Source organism: Bufo bufo, chromosome 7 (assembly GCF_905171765.1).
Source record: "Bufo bufo chromosome 7, aBufBuf1.1, whole genome shotgun sequence".
NCBI classification, from domain to species: Eukaryota; Metazoa; Chordata; class Amphibia; order Anura; family Bufonidae; genus Bufo; species Bufo bufo.
In genome coordinates this window covers 189,586,431-189,608,696 of record NC_053395.1, presented here as the reverse complement: position 1 = coordinate 189,608,696, position 22,266 = coordinate 189,586,431, and the positions used below count along the sequence as shown (strand labels likewise).

Genomic DNA, 22,266 nt, shown 5'->3' with positions numbered 1-22,266 from the left:
CTTGCATCATTTGGCGTCACAAACAGGATTCTGATAACGCAAAACTGTGTGCCACCCCATTGTAAAGCCTACAGGATTACAAAAAAAACCTTTAAAAGTGAGTTTATTTAATTTTCTACGGAGCAGCAGGCGCAAAACCGTGCGCTCGGGCATCTGAAGGGTTAATCCGCTATCTTTAATGGTGACGACGCAGCTACTCCTACCAGTTCAGAAGAAACACCCCCTCTACTGAGCGAAAATCCAGCTCCGCCCACAGGGAGTGATTGCACGGCAAAAATAAGTAGTAATGGCACTCCGGGACATTACATATGACTATCCATTAACCACCTCAGCCCCCAGTGCTTAAACACCCTGAAAGACCAGGCCACTTTTTACACTTCTGACTTACACTACTTTCACCGTTTATTGCTCGGTCATGCAACTTACCACCCAAATGAATTTTACCTCCTTTTCTTCTCACTAATAGAGCTTTCATTTGGTGGTATTTCATTGCTGCTGACATTTTTAATTTTTTTGTTATTAATCGAAATTTAACGATTTTTTTGCAAAAAAATGAAATTTTTCACTTTCAGTTGTAAAATTTTGCAAAAAAAACGAGATCCATATATAAATTTTGCTCTAAATTTATTGTTCTACATGTCTTTGATAAAAAAAAAAATGTTTGGGTAAAAAAAAAAATGGTTTGGGTAAAAGTTATAGCATTTACAAACTATGGTACAAAAATGTGAATTTCCGCTTTTTGAAGCAGCTCTGACTTTCTGAGCACCTGTCATGTTTCCTGAGGTTCTACAATGCCCAGACAGTACAAACACCCCACAAATGACCCCATTTCGGAAAGTAGACACCCTAAGGTATTCGCTGATGGGCATAGTGAGTTCATAGAACTTTTTATTTTTTGTCACAAGTTAGCGGAAAATTATGATTTTTTTTTTTTCTTACAAAGTCTCATATTCCACTAACTTGTGACAAAAAATAAAAACTTCCATGAACTCACTATGCCCATTAGCGAATACCTTGGGGTGTCTTCTTTCCAAAATGGGGTCACTTGTGGGGTAGTTATACTGCCCTGGCATTCTAGGGGCCCAAATGTGTGGTAAGGAGTTTGAAATCAAATTCTGTAATAAATGGCCGGTGAAATCCGAAAGGTGCTCTTTGGAATGTGGGCCCCTTTGCCCACCTAGGCTGCAAAAAAGTGTCACACATGTGGTATCTCCGTATTCAGGAGAAGTTGGGGAATGTGTTTTGGGGTGTCATTTTACATATACCCATGCTGGGTGAGAGAAATATCTTGGTCAAATGCCAACTTTGTATAAAAAAATGGGAAAAGTTGTCTTTTGCCAAGATATTTATCTCACCCAGCATGGGTATATGTAAAATGACACCCCAAAACACATTCCCCAACTTCTCCTGAATATGGAGATACCAGATGTGTGACACTTTTTTGCAGCCAGGGTGGGCAAAGGGGCCCACATTCCAAAGAGCACCTTTCGGATTTCACTGGTCATTTTTTACAGAATTTGATTTCAAACTCCTTACCACACATTTGGGCCCCTAGAATGCCAGGGCAGTATAACTACCCCACAAGTGACCCCATTTTGGAAAGGAGACACCCCAAGGTATTCGCTGATGGGCATAGTGAGTTCATGGAAGTTTTTATTTTTTGTCACAAGTTAGTGGAATATGAGACTTTGTATGAAAAAAAAACAAAAAAAACAGCATTTTCCACTAACTTGTGACAAAAAATAAAAAATTCTAGGAACTCGCCATGCCCCTCACGGAATACCTTGGGGTGTCTTCTTTCCAAAATGGGGTCACTTGTGGGGTAGTTATACTGCCCTGGCATTCTAGGGGCCCAAATTTGTGTGGTAAGGAGTTTGAAATCAAATTCTGTAAAAAATGACCAGTAAAATCCGAAAGGTGCTCTTTGGAATGTGGGCCCCTTTGCCCACCTAGGCTGCAAAAAAGTGTCACACATGTGGTATCTCCGTATTCAGGAGAAGTTGGGGAATGTGTTTTGGGGTGTCATTTTACATATACCCATGCTGGGTGAGATAAATATCTTGGTCAAATGCCAACTTTGTATAAAAAAATGGGAAAAGTTGTCTTTTGCCAAGATATTTCTCTCACCCAGCATGGGTATATGTAAAATGACACCCCAAAACACATTCCCTAACTTCTCCTGAAACTGGAGATACCACATGTGTGACACTTTTTTGCAGCCTAGGTGGGCAAAGGGGCCAAAATTCTAAAGAGCACCTTTCGGATTTCTCTGGTCATTTTTTACACATTTTGATTTCAAACTTCTTACCACACATTTGGGCCCCTAGAATGCCAGGGCAGTATAACTACCCCACAAGTGACCCCATTTTGGAAAGAAGACACCCCAAGGTATTTCGTGATGGGCATAGTGAGTTCATGGAAGTTTTTATTTTTTGTCACAAGTTAGTGGAATATGAGACTTTGTAAGGGAAAAAAATAAAAATAAAAAAATCATCATTTTCCACTAACTTATGACAAAAAATATAAAATTCTAGGAACTCGCCATGCCCCTCACGGAATACCTTGGGGTGTCTTCTTTCCAAAATGGGGTCACTTGTGGGGTAGTTATACTGCCCTGGCATTTTCCAGGGTCCCTAATGTGTGGTAAGTAGGTAAATGACCTGTGAAATCCTAAAGGTGCTCTTTGGAATGTGGGCCCCTTTGCCCACCTAGGCTGCAAAAAAGTGTCACACATGTGGTATCGCCGTATTCAGAAGAAGTTGGGCAATGTGTTTTGGGGTGTCTTTTTACATATGCCCATGCTGGGTGAAAGAAATATCTCGGCAAAAGACAACTTTTCCCATTTTTTTATACAAAGTTGGCATTTGACCAAGATATTTATCTCACCCAGCATGGGTATATGTAAAATGACACCCCAAAACACATTGCCCAACTTCTCCTGAATACGGCGATACCACATGTGTGACACTTTTTTGCAGCCTAGATGCGCAAAGGGGCCCACATTCATTTTAGGAGGGCATTTTTAGATATTTGGATCCCAGACTTCTTCTCACGCTTTAGGACCCCTAGAATGCCAGGGCAGTATAAATACCCCACATGTGACCCCATTTTGGAAATAAGACACCCCAAGGTATTCAATGAGGGGCATGGCGAGTTCATAGAAATTTTTTTTTTTTGGCACAAGTTAGCAGAAATTGATATTTTTTTTTTTCCTCACAAAGTCTCCCTTTCCGCTAACTTGGGACAAAAATTTCAATCTTTCATGGACTCAATATGCCCCTCACGGAATACCTTGGGGTGTCTTCTTTCCGAAATGGGGTCACATGTGGGGTATTTATACTGCCCTGGCATTCTAGGGGCCCTAAAGCATGAGAAGAAGTCTGGAATATAAATGTCTAAAAAAATTTACGCATTTGGATTCCGTAAGGGGTATGGTGAGTTCATGTGAGATTTTATTTTTTGACACAAGTTAGTGGAATATGAGACTTTGTAAGAAAAAAAAAAAAATTTCCGCTAACTTGGGCCAAAAAAATGTCTGAATGGAGCCTTACAGGGGGGTGATCAATGACAGGGGGGTGATCAATGACAGGGGGGTGATCAATGACAGGGGGGTGATCAGAGAGTCTATATGGGGTGATCACCCCCCTGTCATTGATCACCCCCCTGTCATTGATCACCCCCCTGTAAGGCTCCATTCAGATGTCCGTATGTGTTTTGCGGATCCGATCCATGTATCCGTGGATCCGTAAAAATCATACGGACATCTGAATGCAGCCTGACAGGGGGGGTGATCAATGACAGGGGGGGTGATCAATGACAGGGGGGGTGATCAATGACAGGGGGGTGATCAGGGAGTCTATATGGGGTGATCACCCCCCCCCTGGAAGGCTCCATTCAGACGCCTGTATGTGTTTTGCGGATCCGATCCATCTATCAGTGGATCCGTAAAAATCATGCGGACATCTGAATGGAGCTTTACAGGGGTGTGATCAATGACAGGGGGGTAATCAATGACAGGGGGGTAATCAATGACAGGGGGGTGATGAGGGAGTCTATATGGGGTGATCACCACAGTCATTGATCACGCCCCTGTAAGGCTCCATTCAGACATCCGTATGCGTTTTGCGGATCCGATCCATCTATCAGTGGATCCGTAAAAATCATGCGGACGTCTGAATGGAGCTTTACAGGGGTGTGATCAATGACAGGGGGGTGATGAGGGAGTCTATATGGGGTGATCACCACAGTCATTGATCACGCCCCTGTAAGGCTCCATTCAGACGTCCGTATGCGTTTTGCGGATCCGATCCATCTATCAGTGGATCCGTAAAAATCATGCGGACGTCTGAATGGAGCTTTACAGGGGTGTGATCAATGACAGGGGGGTAATCAATGACAGGGGGGTGATGAGGGAGTCTATATGGGGTGATCACCACAGTCATTGATCACGCCCCTGTAAGGCTCCATTCAGACGTCCGTATGCGTTTTGCGGATCCGATCCATCTATCAGTGGATCCGTAAAAATCATGCGGACATCTGAATGGAGCTTTACAGGGGTGTGATCAATGATAGGGGGGTAATCAATGACAGGGGGGTGATGAGGGAGTCTATATGGGGTGATCACCACAGTCATTGATCACGCCCCTGTAAGGCTCCATTCAGACGTCCGTATGCGTTTTGCGGATCCGATCCATCTATCAGTGGATCCGTAAAAATCATGCGGACATCTGAATGGAGCTTTACAGGGGTGTGATCAATGACAGGGGGGTAATCAATGACAGGGGGGGGATCAGGGAGTCTATATGGGGTGATCAGGGGTGATCAAGGGTGATCAAGGGGTTAATAAGTGACAGGGGGGGTGTAGTGTAGTGGTGCTTGGTGCAACATATTACTGAGCTACCTGTGTCCTCTGGTGGTCGATCCAAACAAAGGGGACCACCAGAGGACCAGGTAGCAGGTATATTAGACGCTGTTATCAAAACAGCGTCTAATATACCTGTTAGGGGTTAAAAAAATCACATCTCCAGCCTGCCAGCGAACGATCGCCGCTGGCAGGCTGGAGATCAACTCTCTGACCTTCCGTTCCTGTGAACGCGTGCGCCTGTGTGCGCGCGTTCACAGGAAATCTCGCGTCTCGCGAGAGGACGCGCCGGCGCGTCCACCCAGAAGAGCAGGGCCGCCGCAAAGATGCAATCCTGCGTACGGCGGTCCTGAGAAGGTTAAAGGGACAGTACCATCTAAAACACTTTTTATCACCTATTATCAACTTATATGTGAAAAAATTCTATTTTCTTTTTATTTATTTTTTTGCAGAAAGCAGGTACATAGATTGTCACTCCATGTATTCTGCTTCCTGTTCTGGCTCTCCACAGACAGTTTAGTAACATAGTAACATAGTAACATAGTACATAAGGCCGAAAAAAGACATTTGTCCATCCAGTTCGGCCTGTTATCCTGCAACTTGATCCAGAGGAAGGCAAAAAACCCTGTGAGGTAGAAGCCAATTTTCTCCACTTTAGGGTAATAAAAAATTCCTTCCCGACTCCAATCAGGCAATCTGAATAACTCCCTGGATCAACGACCCCTCTCTAGTAGCTATAGCCTGTAATATTATTAAGCTCCAGAAATACGTCCAGGCCCCTCTTGAATTCCTTTATTGTACTCCCCATCACCACCTCCTCAGGCAGAGAGTTCCATAGTCTCACTGCTCTTACCGTAAAGAATCCTCTTCTATGTTTGTGTACAAACCTTCTTTCCTTCAGACGCAGAGGATGTCCCCTCGTCACAGTCACAGTCCTGGGGATAAATAGCTGATGGGATAGATCTCTGTACTGACCCCTGATATATTTATACATATTAATTAGATCTCCCCTCAGTCGTCTTTTTTCTAAAGTGAATAACCCTAATTTTGATAATCTTTCAGGGTACTGTAGTTGCCCATTCCAGTTATTACTTTAGTTGCCCTCCTCTGAACCCTCTCTAGCTCTGCTATGTCTGCCTTGTTTACAGGAGCCCAGAACTGTACACAGTACTCCATGTGTGGTCTGACTAGCGATTTGTAAAGTGGTAGGACTATGTTCATATCACGGGCATCTATGCCCCTTTTGATGCAACCCATTATCTTGTTGGCCTTGGCAGCAGCTGCCTGACACTGGTTTTTACAGCTTAGTTTGCTGTTTATTAAAATTCCTAGATCCTTTTCCATGTCAGTGTTACCCAGTGTTTTACCATTTAGTATGTACGGGGGACTTGCATTTTTCCTTCCCATGTGCATAACCTTACATTTATCAGTGTTAAACCTCATCTGCCACTTATCTGCTCAAGCCTGCAATCTATCCAGATCCCTCTGTAGTAGTATACTGTCCTCATCAGTGTAAATTACTTTACACAGTTTAGTGTCATCTGCGAAAATTGATACTTTACTATGCAAGCCTTCTACAAGATCATTAATAAATATATTGAAGAGAATAGGGCCCAATACTGACCCCTGAGGTACTCCGCTAGTGACAGTGACCCAATCTGAGTGTGTACCGTTAATAACCACCCTCTGTTTTCTATCACTCAGCCAGTTACTTACCCACATACAGATGTTTTCTCCCAGTCCGAGCAGTCAAATCATTGACTCAGACCAGAGAGGGAAGGGGGATGAGCGGCAATGCTCTTCTCTGGACATTTTTATCTGGGCCTATCAAAAGAACAACAGAGCTATCTAATTGTTATCCCTGTTCTATACATACTATTATACTAACAGATTTTCCCCTCACAGCAGCAGAAAACCGATAAGGGGTTCTCTCATCACAGACAATGGGGGCATATCGCTAAGATATACCCCCATTGTCTTATACGTGCAGGTCCTACCACTGGGACCCACACCTATATCGATAATGGAGCCCTGCAAAGGGGTGGCTGGAGGACTCCGGTCCGGCTACCACCAAGCGTTCTCCCCATAGAAGTGAATAAGAGCTCACCACGTAGACCAGCCACAGCTCCCATTCACTTCTATGGGTGCGACGAAAATAGCAAGCCAGCGCTCCTCCACTGTCGGGGCTCTGTTCTCAATATAGGTGCGTGTCCCAACCCCTTTAACTATCTTTATCTTTTTATTCTGATTTAATTTTTTTACTTGGTTCTGACTGCTACTGAAGGACATTATTTTGTATTTCCACGGGTATAGAACTGCCAAATTGAAAAAGAAAAAAAGATTCACAAATTCAAAAAAATATGCTTTCTGTGAATATTGAGTTAAAAAAATAATACACCCTTTTGATGAAGAATGTCCCTTTAAAGAATCTACATAATAATAGTGTCAAGGTTCATCCAGGTGATACAGCTAATGTGGTCTAAGGTCCAAGTCTAAATGGTAAAAAACTGAACAAAGATTAGAGCTAGTGCATGCCGCCTTTTAACATCATGTTGATTTTCCTTTCAACATCCTTAGCCGATTTATGTAATAATATATTATTATATCTATCATCCAATGTACTTCAAAGTCCCTGCACAGATGTATGATGAAATTCCACTTGCTGCAGTCTCCACCAATAAGTTTGGCATATTTTTTTTTCAAGACACATAGGGCTGTTTATTAATACACTTTTACGAGATTTTTTTTTCTTTTAAATGCGGGTACACTGTACAAAAAATATTTCTAAATTATATCTCGATTCTTTAAATTTGCTTATTGACATAAAAAAGTATTAAAATAGGTTCCCTAATTTGTGCTGTTTTGAAAAATATAATACATACAGTCTCGCGAGAATGGGTTGGCTATGAGTAAGGGCTCATGCACACGGCCAAGACCCAAGAGATCTGCTATGCCTGGAGACATCTGGCGATCACGTGATTACGGCTTCCTCTACTGGCATTGCCACTTGCTTTTCACTTAGCCTCTGTATCCCCGACTGTCAGAAGCATTGCAAAAAGACATTACTGCACATTAGGGACCTGCACTGCTTTACAGACAACAGACAGTAGGTGGTCATTAACCCCTTAAGGACTCAGCCCTATTTCACCTTAAGGACTTGGCCATTTTTTGCAAATCTGACCAGTGTCACTTTAAGTGCTGATAACTTTAAAACGCTTTGACTTATCCAGGCCATTCTGAGATTGTTTTTTCGTCACATATTGTACTTCATGACACTGGTAAAATGAAGTAAAAAAAAATATTTTTATTTATAAGAAAATACCAAATTTACCAAAAATTTGTAAAAAATTGCACATTTTCAAGTTTCAATTTCTCTACTTCTATAATACATAGTAATACCTCCAAAAATAGTTATTACTTTACATTCCCCATATGTCTACTTCATGTTTGGATCATTTTGGGAATGATATTTTATTTTTTGGGGATGTTACAAGGCTTAGAAGTTTAGAAGCAAATCTTGAAATTCTTCAGAAATTTTCAAAAACCCAATTTTTAAGGACCAGTTCAGGTCTGAAGTCACTTTGCGAGGCATACATAATAGAAACCACCCACAAATGACCCCATTCTATAAACTACACCCCTCAAGGTATTCAAAACTGATTTTACAACCGTCGTTATTTAGGTGTTCCACAAGAATTAATGGAAAATAGAGATACAATTTCAAAATTTCACTTTTTTGGCAGATTTTCCATTTTAATAATTTTTTTTCCGGTTACAATGCAAGGGTTAACAGCCAAATCAACCTCAATATTTATGGCCCTGATTATGTAGTTTACCGAAACACCCCATATGTGGTCGTAAACCGCTGTACGGGCACACGGCAGGGCGCAGAAGGAAAGGAATGCCATAGAGTAGAAACTCTATAAAAGTGACCCCATCTAAGAAACTACACCCCTCAAGGTATTCAAAACTGATTTTACAAATGTCGTTAACCCTTTAGGTGTTCCACAAGAATTAATGGAAAATAGATATACAATTTCAAAATTTCACTTTTTTGGCAGATTTTCCATTTTAATAATTTTTTTCCGGTTACAAAGCAAGGGTTAACAGCCAAACCAAACTCAATATTTATGGCCCTGATTCTGTAGTTTACAGAAACACCCAATATGTGGTCGTAAACCGCTGTACGGGCACACGGCAGGGCGCAGAAGGAAAGGAATGCCATACGGTTTTTGGAAGGCAGGTTTTGCTGGACTGTTTTTTTTTACACCATGTCCCATTTGAAGCCCCCCTGATGCACCCCTAGAGTAGAAACTCCATAAAAGTGACCCCATATAAGAAACTACACCCCTCAAGGTATTTAAAACTGATTTTACAAATGTCGGTAACCCTTTAGGTGTTCCACAAGAATTAATGGAAAATAAAGATACAATTTCAAAATTTCACTTTTTTGGCAGATTTTCCATTTTAATAATTTTTTTCCGGTTACAAATCAAGGGTTAACAGCCAAACCAAACTCAATATTTATGGCCCTGATTCTGTAGTTTACATAAACACACCATATGTGGTCGTAAACCGCTGTACGGGCACACGGCAGGGCGCAGAAGAAAAGGAATGCCATACGGTTTTTAGAAGGCAGATTTTGCTGGACTGGTTTTTTTTACACCATGTCCCATTTAAAGCCCCCCTGATGCACCCCTAGAGTAGAAACGCCAAAAAAGTGGCCCCATTTTAGAAACTATGGGATAGGGTGGCAGTATTGTTGGTACTAGTTTAGGGTACATATGATTTTTGGTTGCTCTATATTACACTTTTTATGAGGCAAGATGACAAGAAATAGCTGATTTGGCACCAACTTTATTTTTTGTTATTTACAACATTCATCTGACAGGTTAGATCATGTGATATTTTTATAGACCAGGTTGTCACGGATGCGGCGATACCTAATATGTATACTTTTTTTTATTTATGTAAGTTTTACACAATGATTTAATTTTTGAAGCAAAAAATGTTTTAGTGTTTCCATAGTCTGAGAGCCAGAATTTTTTCTGTTTTTGGGCGATTACCTTGGGTAGGGTATGATTTTTGCGGGATGAGATGACGGTTTTATTGGCACTATTTTGGGGTGCGTGTGTTTTTTTGATTGCTTGCTATTAGACTTTTTGTGATGTAAGATGACAAAAAATGGTTTATTTAGCACACTTTTTTATTTTAAATTTTTTACGGTGTTCATCTGAGGGGTTAGGTCATGTGATATTTTTATAGAGCCGGTCGATACGGACGCGGAGATACCTAATATGTATATAATTTTTTTTTATGCAAGTTTTACACAATAGTATAATTTTTGAAACAAAAAAAATCATGTTTTAGTGTTTCCATATTCTGAGAGCCATAGTTTTTTCAGTTTTTGGCCGATTATCTTAGGTAGGGTCTCATTTTTTGCGGGATGACATAACGGTTTGATTGGAACTATTTTGGGGTGCGTGTTTCTTTTTTGATAGCTTGCTATTTGACTTTTTGTGATGTAAGGTGACAAAAAATGGTTTATTTAGCACACCTTTTTTTTTTTTTTTTACGGTGTTCATCTGAGGGGTTAGGTCATGTGATATTTTTATAGAGCCGGTCGATACAGACGCGGAGATACCTAATATGTATACTTTTTATTTATGCAAGTTTTACACAATAATATCATTTTTGAAACAAAAAAAAAATCATGTTTTAGTGTTTCCATATTCTGAGAGCCATAGTTTTTTTCAGTTTTTGGGCGATTATCTTAGGTAGGGTCTCATTTTTTGTGGGATGAGATGACGGTTTGATTGGCACTATTTTGGGGTGCATATGACTTTTTGATCGCTTGCTATTACACTTTTTGTGATGTAAGGTGACAAAAAATGGTTTATTTAGCACAGTTTTTATTTTTTATTTTTAACGGTGTTCATCTGAGGGGTTAGGTCATGTAATATTTTTATAGAGCCGGTCGATACGAACGCGGCAATACCAAATATGTATACTTTTTTTTATTTATGTAAGTTTTACACAATAACAGCTTTTTTCAAACAAAAAAAATTATGTTTTAGTGTTTCCATATTCTGAGCCATATTTTTTTTATTTTGGGCGATTGTCTCAGGTAGGGGCTAATTTTTTGAGGGATGAGGTGACGGTTAGATTGGTACTATTTTGGTGGGCAAACGCCTTTTTGATCGCTTGCTGTTGTACTTTTTGTGATGTAAGGTGACAAAATAATTGTTTATTTAGCAGTTTTAATTTTTTATTTTTTACGGTGTTCATCTGAGGGGTTAGGTCATGTGATATGTTTATAGAGCCGGTCTTTTTTACAATTTTTTTTTAACTTTATTTGGGGAAAATTACATTTTTGTTTATTTTTACTTGAAACTTTTAATTTTTTGGGGGGAAAACTTTATTTTTTCAACTTTATTTTTCACTTAATTTTTTATCCCACTTTGGGACTTGAACTTTTGGGGGTCTAATCCTTTACAATGCATTCCAATACTTCTGTATTGGAATGCATTGGCTGTATGAGTAATACTGTGTGTATTACTCATACAGCTTCCGGTCTGTGAAATCCAGGGGGCTGGATCTCACAGGCTCTTCACCGGAAGGCAGCGCGATGCCTTCCTTAGACATCGCACTGCCTTCCATGCCATCGAGTCCCCCCCCACAGCCCCATGGGGACCCGATGGCAGCTCCACCAGCCGCCGCCGCACAATAAAAAGCCGCAAACCGCAGGTCTGAATTGACGGGACCCCCCAGGCATTTAGCCTAGGTGCCTGCTCAATGATTTTAGCAGGCACCAGGTTCTGATCACCGCCCGCTGGGCGGCGGTGATCGGAACTATACATGATGTACCGGTACGTCATTGGTCCCTAAGGGGTTAAAGGGGTTGTCTTACGAAAAGTTTTCTACAGTTTTCAAACCAGCACCTGGATCTGAATACTTTTGTAATTGCATGTTATTCAATAAAATGTGTCTGCATAGTGTCAAAATAATTTTTTATTTCTTTGACCTGCTCACTGAGATGGCCGCACATGCTCAGTTTTTATCTTTCAACTGCCTCCTGAGTTGTGATAGGGAGAGAGCTTCAGCAGAATGGACACGCCCCCTGAGCTGCAGCAGAAAAGACACTCCTCCTGAGCTGTGATAGGGAGAGCTGAGACACGCCCCCTGAGCTGCAGCAGACACTCCCCCTGAGCTGCACAAGACCCTCCCCTTCAGCTGCCAGCTTGATTTAAATCTAGCGAAGCAATAAATGAGGAGATCTCTGGATCCGTGTGAGGTACAGGGCTGGTTCTAGCTTTGTTAGAAAGAGATTGTCATGTACTATATGATGTTTGATTTTCATTTTTTACATTAATCATTGAATAACCCCTTTAAAGAGTTAGAGTTTAATGTAAAACCTGGTACGCAATAAGCTCCTAAGCTCCCTCTAGTGGCAGCTTCAGGCAATCAGAATTAGATTATTTTTCTCTATGCAGTGGATTTGGAGCAATTTACAAATTCATAGATTTAGTCAGAGCTATCTAGATTAAAAAGTACATTTAAATATGAATTATGCCAATAATGTAACCTTTACCTGATTCATCCGACTCAAATGATGAATTCTCCTGTCCAAGTTTCTTGATGCTCTTTAGAGTTACTGACATGGTTGCTTCCTCTTACGTTCTGGACCCTGCAAAATTATATTGTCAGTGTATCTCATATCTAATTATACTAATTAAATTTTGCTTTGTAAGCAGAATGTAAATGGGGAATCAGCATTTAATCCATAGGCTATAGACTGCCTCAGATTTATTTATTGATGCATTTGTTTGCATTCATTTATATTTTTATAACACTTATTAGGAATGACATTTATTCAATAAAGCTTTCCAATCTCATTTTAGGCAATTTGCAGAAAGTAAAAAAAATGCATTCTCGAGCAGTATTTATATTCATGATTTTTGGATATGGGGGGACGTCACTTAAATGAAAGTGACAAGCTACAGAAAGAATACAACCCAAAATAAATACGTAAAGTCAGTTTTAAAGGTAATGGGGTTGTCCCATTTGGACATTTATAGCATTTCGATGTCTAATAGGTGTGGGTCCCACCTCTGGGATTCACTCCTGTCTGGAGAACAGAATGCCCAATTGCTGGCATTTTCAGAAGTTCCATAGTTGTGAATGGAGACATTGCACAAGTGCAGTCACACCTCCATTTACAGCTATAGGTTCCCCCGAAAATGCCAACACTTGGCTACTTTAGAAAGTCTCATAGCAGTGAATGGAGAAAGCTGCACATGCTTGGCTTGCTCTAAATTCACATCAGGGCCCTATTCTTGAGATAGGAGTGGGTCCCAGAGGTAGGACTCACACCTATGGCATATCCTATCGATATGCCATAATTGTCCAGATGGTATGATGGAACAGATGGGATACAGGTAACCTGAACAGCAAAATGTGCACCCACTGCCAGACTTCTCAGTTAAGCAAGTTTTGGTGAACCTGCCCTTCAATAACATTCAGCAGAATAGCCCCCGTGATAAAGGTGATTAAATCAAGAGCCAAGCTAGTAAACTCTGAGGGGTCCCTGTGAGTGATATGGAATTCTGTCTTGCATTCACCGAGTATCTGCTAGCAGGCAAAATGGATAGGTTAAGCCAAGGTCAAAAAACATAGTGGTCAAAAGTCAAAGCCACACATGCAAAGGCAGAAAAACGGTCTCTATTAAACAGTCTGAGGTCAAACACAGTCAAAAGCAAGGAGAAGGCAAAGTAAACAAGCACTAATCCAAAACACCAATACTCACAAAATGCACAAAGTATTCTAAAATACAGGAACTAAGAAGAAATAATAACTGGCAAAGAGCAACATCCCAGCACAGATCTCACTGATTGGCTCTCAAGCCAAGCCCCTTCCGCTATAGCCGCTCATACCACTTTGCTTGGCTTCTGGAGCAGAGACTGCTACAAATGTGAATATCCCTTCAAAGGGCAAGAATTTTATTTAAAAACACAATACTACAGCACTCATGGTTAAGTGCTTGCAAGTATCCCGTAGGATTCATATTGATATTCCTAGTTGTGTGATATACAGACACCAGTCAGATGACTATCAAGGGGCAATGTTCCTTGGCTCATCATTCTAGCAGAAGTTACATTTCTTCAGCAAGTACACACAATACTACTACTACTACTACTACTACTACTACTACTACTACTACAGTACCCCTGAAATGGGAGCACCACCAATTTCAAAGACAAAAAAAATATTTTTAAACAACTCCTGCAGGGTCTATAAAATGCAGATTCAAGCTAGTCCTAAAGGCCTCCATGCACATTAGATTACTGTTGGATGAACTTGCTGTTTTCTGCAGGAACAGACGGCAATCTAATGTGTATGGGGAGCTCCCGACAGGTGATATCAAGGGAGAAAAGGATCAGGCGCATAGCATTTCAGAGGTGTCAGGTAACGGTTTTCTACTCTCTACCTATTGAAACCACATACATACTCGGCCGTGCTGCGTGTGTATGTGTATGGGGGAGTTGAGAAAGATAACTGCCTGCACACAGACGTTCAACCAAACCTTTAGTTGCTTAAGAAAAGTGGTGTTTTATTCTCTGTGAATTCACAATAGTTATTTTTTTATTTCATATACTACATCTAGAGCTTTGTGTGTCTGAATTCTGACATATGCATCACCACATCTGCAATTGTTTGCACGTGCGACAGATAGGAACTACTATAATAGTTTTCTGGTTGCAACACATTTTTTGAAATAAAGAGCAACATTATAAAAGTATTTGTTTTCGTAGCAACAAAACAAAAATAAAAAGTTGTTACGGTTCTATTAACTTTAATGGGGTTGTTTTTGTGGCTAACGCATTTAGATGAATGGAATTAGAGTCTGACGCTTGTGAACAGTCCCTTATACGTGGCACGTACTATGTGTTCCACACTGGTTCCTCACCACTAATATTATTTATAGTTAAAGGGCATCTGTCAGCAGATTTGCACCTATGACACTGGCTGACCTGTTACATGTGCGCTTGGCAGCTGAAGGCGTCTGTGATGGTCCCATGTTCATATTTGCCCGCATTGCTGAGAAAAATGTAGTTTTAATATATGCAAATGAGCCTCTAGGAGCAACGGGGGCGTTGCCGTTACAGAGAGCTTGAGCCCGTTGCTCCTAGAGGCTCATTTGCATATATTAAACCATCATTTTTCTCAGCAATGAGGGCAAATATGAACATGGGACCAACACAGATGTCTTCAGCTGCCAAGTACACATGTAACAGGTCGGTCAGTTTCATAGGTACAAATCTGCTGACAGATGCCCTTTAAACATGAAGTCAACAGAGGGCCCCATACAAGAAAAGTATAGGGGCCTCTTGCTACTGGATATGTCAATATAGATCCCCCCATTAATTGTGAGAATACAATCTAGCAGACATTAGTAAGCTGCCTTTAAAGGAACCTGTGACACTGAACATGATGTCTGGTCTGCAGGCAGCATCTTAGGCTACTTTCACACTTGTTGTAGCCTTTTCTGACAAGCTGTTCCAGTGGGGGAACAGCTTGTTGGATCCGTGCTACCGCAAGTCTACCATGCCGCCGGAGGTAAAATCCGATCCCGTACACTATAATGGGGTCAGGCCGGAGGTCCGGCCGCAGGACAGCAAACGTGTCGAGAGGCGGCTGGACAGAGCGGACCTCCGGCGGCACAGTGGACTTGAGGTCCCCCACCGGAACAGCCTGCTGGAAATGGCTTCCCCAAGTGTGAAAGTAGCCTTACAATGTAGGAAGAGCTGAGCAGATTGATCTACAGTTCTGTGGGGGCTCCTCCTGCCTTATAACATTCTGCCTACATATTGTACGTCAATGTCTGATATTCATGCCTCTACTGAAATCTTGAATATATGGTACTTTAGAAATGTTAAAACTTAACATTGATTGTTATATTGGGCCGCACGTGGCTCAGTTGTTATCACTGGTGCCTTGAAGTGCTGGGGTCCTAGGTTCAAATTCGATAAGGACAACATCTGCATAGAATTTGTATGTTCTCCCCATGTTTACATGGATTTCCTCCGGGTACTCCAGTTTACTCACATACTCCAAAGGCTACTGATCGGGATCTTAGAGTGTGAGCCCCAATGGGGACAGCAAAAGGTTATAATGTCTGTAAAGTGTTGCAGAATATGTCAGCGCTATACAAGTGGGAAAAATGAATAAATAATATACTGAGCCAGGGTTTCCCGTATATAACCTGTACTAGTTATGTTGTACAAGACAATTGCATGTGACAGACTGAGGGTTTGTAAAGAGTATCTAGACCATGATCAGGGATGGCTCCTGTCCAGCAACACAGTGTCCCTGGCATTTGTACTAACAACTGTGAGGAGTCGGTGCAATTCTGGATGGTATAATAATAACTCTGACAGTTCATTGGCCAAAGCTCGTGGAAGAGTCCAATTTCTCTAGTAGATTGAAGTCCACATAAACACAATCTGATCCAGTGTAGCCCTAGCAGGACACGCGATATGTCCAACGCTTAGCAAATTACGTTATTTGACTTTTAGGAGGGGATAATACAACTCCGTAATAATAATCCACATTACGGATCCTTATTCTTCCTATAATTGTCAGTTAGCCCTACTTCTTTATAGGCTTCTCCAGCTTATAGGTATTAGAATACATAGCAAGCTGCAGAAGGTTGTTCTGTAATAAATCAGTCAGTCAGCTTTCTGACGGCTCGTCTCCAGCCCTTTCTCTTCTCTTCTGTGCAGTTATTTGATTAAATATGATTGATATGATCAGAGGTTAACAAATGTTCACTCGGGAGAGGAGTGACTGGAAACGAACCTTCAGGAAGCTTGCTGGATTTAGCACAGGATGGTATTCTGCAGCTTGCTATAGATTGGAATACATTGCAAGCTGCAGAAACCAAATGGAGCAAATTGTTAAATAATAAACAATTGGAAAAATGTTTTCACATACGGTAATTGATTGATGCAATCTAATAAATATGTGACCAAAAGTGCTTGTAGTCTTTAAATACCCAGATAAGTAGTTGATCCCATCTCATGCCCCACATTGATTATGCTGAGAATATCAAGCATCATTCTTACTAAATACCACAATATTAATCTTCATACGTGAGAGAGAAAGAGATAGATAGATAGATAGATAGATAGATAGATAGATAGATAACTATTTATTCATACTGAGTATAATTTACACCTACAAATATTGGATCTAAAATTCATTAAAATAAGAAAAAAGCTGTATATCATTAATAGTAATAATAATAATAATCATTATATAGAACATATACCTGCACTGTAATCCAAACCCGACTTCTACAAAAATAAATTTGCTTGGAGCTATGTCAAAGGGAGAGCAGCATGTCCATTGCAGTGGCCAGGACTGAGACTGACAGTGCTGTATTAAGAAGTTAAGCTTTAAAGGGTATACTTGATGTTTGCAGAAAGGTAAATGGCCGGGCGAACACCCCTCTGACAGTTCAATGACACTTCTGCTCATGGGGTTAAAACCACTGTATGTATATTAGGTTGGTTATAGATTTCCAGCAACACTTATACCAAGTTCACATGTGAGACAAAACATTCACCAATCCAAAAATGCGTTCTGTTGGAGTGAGCAGAATTTTTGACAGTGACCTTAGTTACATTACCCCAGTTGTATTAATGACACTGAACACAAATGAATTACCTGGACTTGGGTTTATCTAGGTTGATATAGAGGAAACTGAACTTACTAGACAGCTTACATCAGCTGAATTTTCTTTCTTAGGTGAATTACACCTTTTCTGGTTTTTAAAGTACTGTTGTTTACAGTCACAGGACTGTTCCATGGGGCATGGTCAATGATATCAATATACCATTGGAAAGTGTCCTGTCTTGCATAAATATATGATATGTCATGTTGGATATGTAATATGTGATGTGTGACATATGTGTCATGCGGGTCTTACATACCACATAAAGTATTGCACTAGACTGCAGACCGCCGAAGTGTCCCTCTTTTTGACCCAAGTCCCTCTCTCCCTCTTTGTTCCATAAATTTCCCTCTTTTTGATCTGAGGTATAGATTTGCATTATTACATGTACAATATTGATCCAGAAAGTCGTTGTCTGGTTTCTATCTGTGTATTAGAGCCCGCCTTGTATAGTATTTCATTATTTGATACAATTAGAATTTTGGAAACTTCTATATTCGGATCATTTTTGCACTATTTCGTACCAGAAAAAGTTTTTTTGTAACAAATTGTTTTACTCTGAACGGCAGTAAAAAAAAAATCTAAATCATACTTACCTCATCGGTTTGAGCACGAAGAGCCAGCTACCGCCATCTTGATTGAACATCCCGTGCGAAATCCCGTGCACAGTGACGTATGACGTCACCACACCAGTTGATGTGATGACGTCCTCATGTGCAGCGTAAGGACCTTGCGCGACTGTAATTTGCCCACTGGCTCCTGGTATTGCCCATACGGCACAGGTAAGTTTTAGCGTTACGTACCGAGCTACTTGAGAAACCTTGGCGCGGTGCTCGGGCTCAGACATGTCCTCCACAGTAGGATATGTTGGCTAATCTCTCAATTTTACATCAGTATGAGGGTTAAGTAAGACCGCAGAGTGCGCCTGTCCTTGTAAGTTATTGTTATTTTGTTTGATTGTTTATCACATCCACACATTTGCTATCCTGTGTAGGATGTTCATTGTGGTACTTGTGGTCCGCTGCGGACATCCTCCATTGTATGCATTTTTGCTAGGGATCACCATTAGCAGCGGACCACAAGTGCAGGATCTGCCCCCCCCCCCCATATAGATGCACCACTGCATATGGGGATGAGCACTTCCTGCTTTTCATTACCACACCAATTTGTAGTTTATATAAGTATGATTTTATTTAAAAAATAATAATTGTTCGCTGTAATATTAATGTCAGATGCCGCGATCAGCGATGAACGCGGCATCTGAGGGGTACAATGACAGGGAGCAGCGTAACCGCCTCTCCCTGTCATTGCACCCACTACTTGCACTTTGTGACAAAGTAATTCGTCACAAAGCAAATTTTTTTGCAAAATTCGGCAAAGCAGATAAATCGAATTTTCCAATACTTTGCTTGTCTTTAATCCTGATAGCAGCCAAGCTTATACAGGTCCTTCTCAAAAAATTAGCATATTGTGATAAAGTTCATTATTTTCTGTAATGTACTGATAAACATTAGACTTTCATATATTTTAGATTCATTACACACAACTGAAGTAGTTCAAGCCTTTTCTTGTTTTAATATTGATGATTTTGGCATACAGCTCATGAAAACCCAAAATTCCTATCTCAAAAAATTAGCATATCATGAAAAGGTTCTCTAAACAATCTATTAACCTAATCATCTGAATCAACTAATTAACTCTAAACACCTGCAAAAGATTCCTGAGGCCTTTAAAAATTCCCAGCCTGGTTCATTACTCAAAACCGCAATCATGGGTACGACTGCCGACCTGACTGCTGTCCAGAAGGCCATCATTGACACCCTCAAGCAAGAGGGTAAGACACAGAAATAAATTTCTGAACGAATAGGCTGTTCCCAGAGTGCTGTATCAAGGTACCTCAGTGGGAAGACTGTGGGAAGGAAAAAGTGTGGCAGAAAACGCTGCACAACGAGAAGAGGTGACCGGACCCTGAGGAAGATTGTGGAGAAGGACCGATTCCAGACCTTGGGGGACCTGCGGAAGCAGTGGACTGAGTCTGGAGTAGAAACATCCAGAGCCACCGTGTACAGGCGTGTGCAGGAAATGGGCTACAGGTGCCGCATTCCCCAGGTCAAGCCACTTTTGAACCAGAAACAGCGGCAGAAGCGCCTGACCTGGGCTACAGAGAAGCAGCACTGGACTGTTGCTCAGTGGTCCAAAGTACTTTTTTCGGATGAAAGCAAATTTTGCATGTCATTCGGAAATCAAGGTGCCAGAGTCTGGAGGAAGACTGGGGAGAGGGAAATGCCAAAATGCCTGAAGTCCAGTGTCAAGTACCCACAGTCAGTGATGGTCCACTGTGTTTTATCAAGGGCAGGGTCAATGCAGCTAGCTATCAGGAGATTTTGGAGCACTTCATGCTTCCATCTGCTGAAAAGCTTTATGGAGATGAAGATTTCATTTTTAAGCACGACCTGGCACCTGCTCACAGTGCCAAAACCACTGGTAAATGGTTTACTGACCATGGTATTACTGTGCTCAATTGGCCTGCCAATTCTCCTGACCTGAACCCCATAGAGAATCTGTGGGATATTGGGAAGAGAAAGTTGAGAGACGCAAGACCCAACACTCTGGATGAGCTTAAGGCCGCTATCGAAGCATCCTGGGCCTCCATAACACCTCAGCAGTGCCACAGGCTGATTGCCTCCATGCCACGCCGCATTGAAGCAGTCATTTCTGCAAAAGGATTCCCGACCAAGTATTGAGTGCATAACTGAACTTAATTATTTGAAGGTTGACTTTTTTTGTATTGAAAACACTTTTCTTTTATTGGTCGGATGAAATATGCTAATTTTTTGAGATAGGAATTTTGGGTTTTCATGAGCTGTATGCCAAAATCATCAATATTAAAACAAGAAAAGGCTTGAACTACTTCAGTTGTGAGTAATAAATCTAAAATATATGAAAGTCTAATGTTTATCAGTACATTTCAGAAAATAATGAACTTTATCACAATATGCTAATTTTTTAAGAAGGACCTGTATAACATTCAGGCATGTGGCCAAGACCAGTCAACAAACCTGTAAGCAGCCTTGTGTGAGAGACTGTGTGCAATATTGTGTGTAGTGAGGAAAGGCATATCGTGACTGAGAAGGGATTGCAAATATGGACTAAATATAGTTTGAGAGATATTATCTTTAAGTGAGTAACTAACAAGAGTGATGTGCCCTTTAAGAGATTTCAATCTCTACAATTTTATGGCCTGGTATTGAGTAAACTGCAGCCATAAGGCTGTGCTCCATGTGAGTATCCATGCTTATTGCAGCATTCTAGTATAGTAGAGTGCCCTGTATGGTATAATGTGCACTAAAGTTCAGGTTTGCTATGAAAAAGTACATGCCTCCACCTGCCTTATTTGCACCATCCTAAGAAACTAAAAGTGTGTTCTCCCAAACTTTACAGGACTTTCTATAATCAGCTGTGGGGAAACCTGGCCGCAAGTGTGAATTTTCCCTGCAGAAATTAAGCATTACACAGTATCCATTTAATTCAATGAATTGCCTGTGTAACACAGAAGAGGACAGGTCCTCCAGAAAGAGAGAGAAAGAAGCCCTTTGTAATCGCTCTTTACTATTGCCAGGAGGCGCTACCCTCTATGAACTAAAAATCACGTGAAAATAATCAAATATTCGCTGATAGTAAGGGTGGGTTCACACTAGCGTTAGGGAGTCCGTTATGGCTTTCCGTTATAACAGGGTTATAACGGAACATAACAGAATCCATAAGACGGTACGACTGATCTGTTTTGCTGCCCATAGACTTGCATTATGATGGAATGCAAAACGGACACCTTTAAAAGGCATTCCGTTTGCTCTCCGACCTAATAGAAGTCTATGGGAATCAAAACGGATCCGTCTGGTTCTCGTTATGCAAGACGGAAAACAAAGTCCTGTCGACAGGACTTTGTTTTCCATCTTGCATAACGGGACCCAGACGGATCCGTTATGTTTTCCCATAGACTTCTATTAGGACAGAGCAAAATGGGTAATGCCTCTTAAAGGCTTCCGTTTTGCATTCGATCCTATGGATTCCGTTATGTTCCGTTATAACCCTGTTATAACGGAAAGCCATAACGGACTCCATAACGCTAGTGTGAACCCACCCTAAGTTTGTTGGTTAGGTTTTTAGCCAGAGTTTGTTACAGGGGTTTTCCTCAGGATAGGCCATCGATATCAGATTGATGGGGTTACAACTTCTCTCACTCTGCTGATCAACTGTTTGTAAAGGACGCGGCGCACAGTGCCGTACATTGTATAATGGCTGTGCTTGGTATTGCAGCTCAGTCCTATTTACGTGAATGAGACTGAGCTGGAAATATTCCAGGTGAAAGATGAATGTGATATCACAGGCCTAGGAAGAGGCTACGGCACTCCCTAGAGGACCGCAGCCTGTTCAAACAGATGATCCGCTAGCATGCTGGGAGTCGGACCCCCAACTGTCTGATTCTGATAAACGGACTTTATACGCAAATGTAACAATGAATATGGTTATACTTTCCGTGGGTTAGAATAATATCAAACTCTATGAAACTAAAAGAAAGGTCATTTAAAAATTTTGGTAGCCACATTTGGGAGTTGTCTGTCTATCTATCTATCTATTGTCTATCTATCTATCTATCTATCTATCTATC

General features: G+C 41.0%; 1 protein-coding gene across 1 annotated transcript in view; it reads right to left on the bottom strand.

The window, feature by feature from the left end:
- LOC121008912 (bile salt export pump-like) overlaps positions 1-17,349 on the bottom strand; it is a 101,831-nt gene extending 84,482 nt beyond the window's left edge. Inside the window, exons 1-2 of the mRNA XM_040441680.1 lie at positions 17,193-17,349; positions 12,453-12,548 (exon numbers count right to left, since the gene is read on the bottom strand). Of these exons, the coding sequence (XP_040297614.1) occupies positions 12,453-12,522 (70 nt within the window). The 5' untranslated portion in view covers positions 12,523-12,548; positions 17,193-17,349. The remainder of the gene's footprint in view (positions 1-12,452; positions 12,549-17,192) is intronic.
- Positions 17,350-22,266: the final 4,917 nt, after the last annotated feature.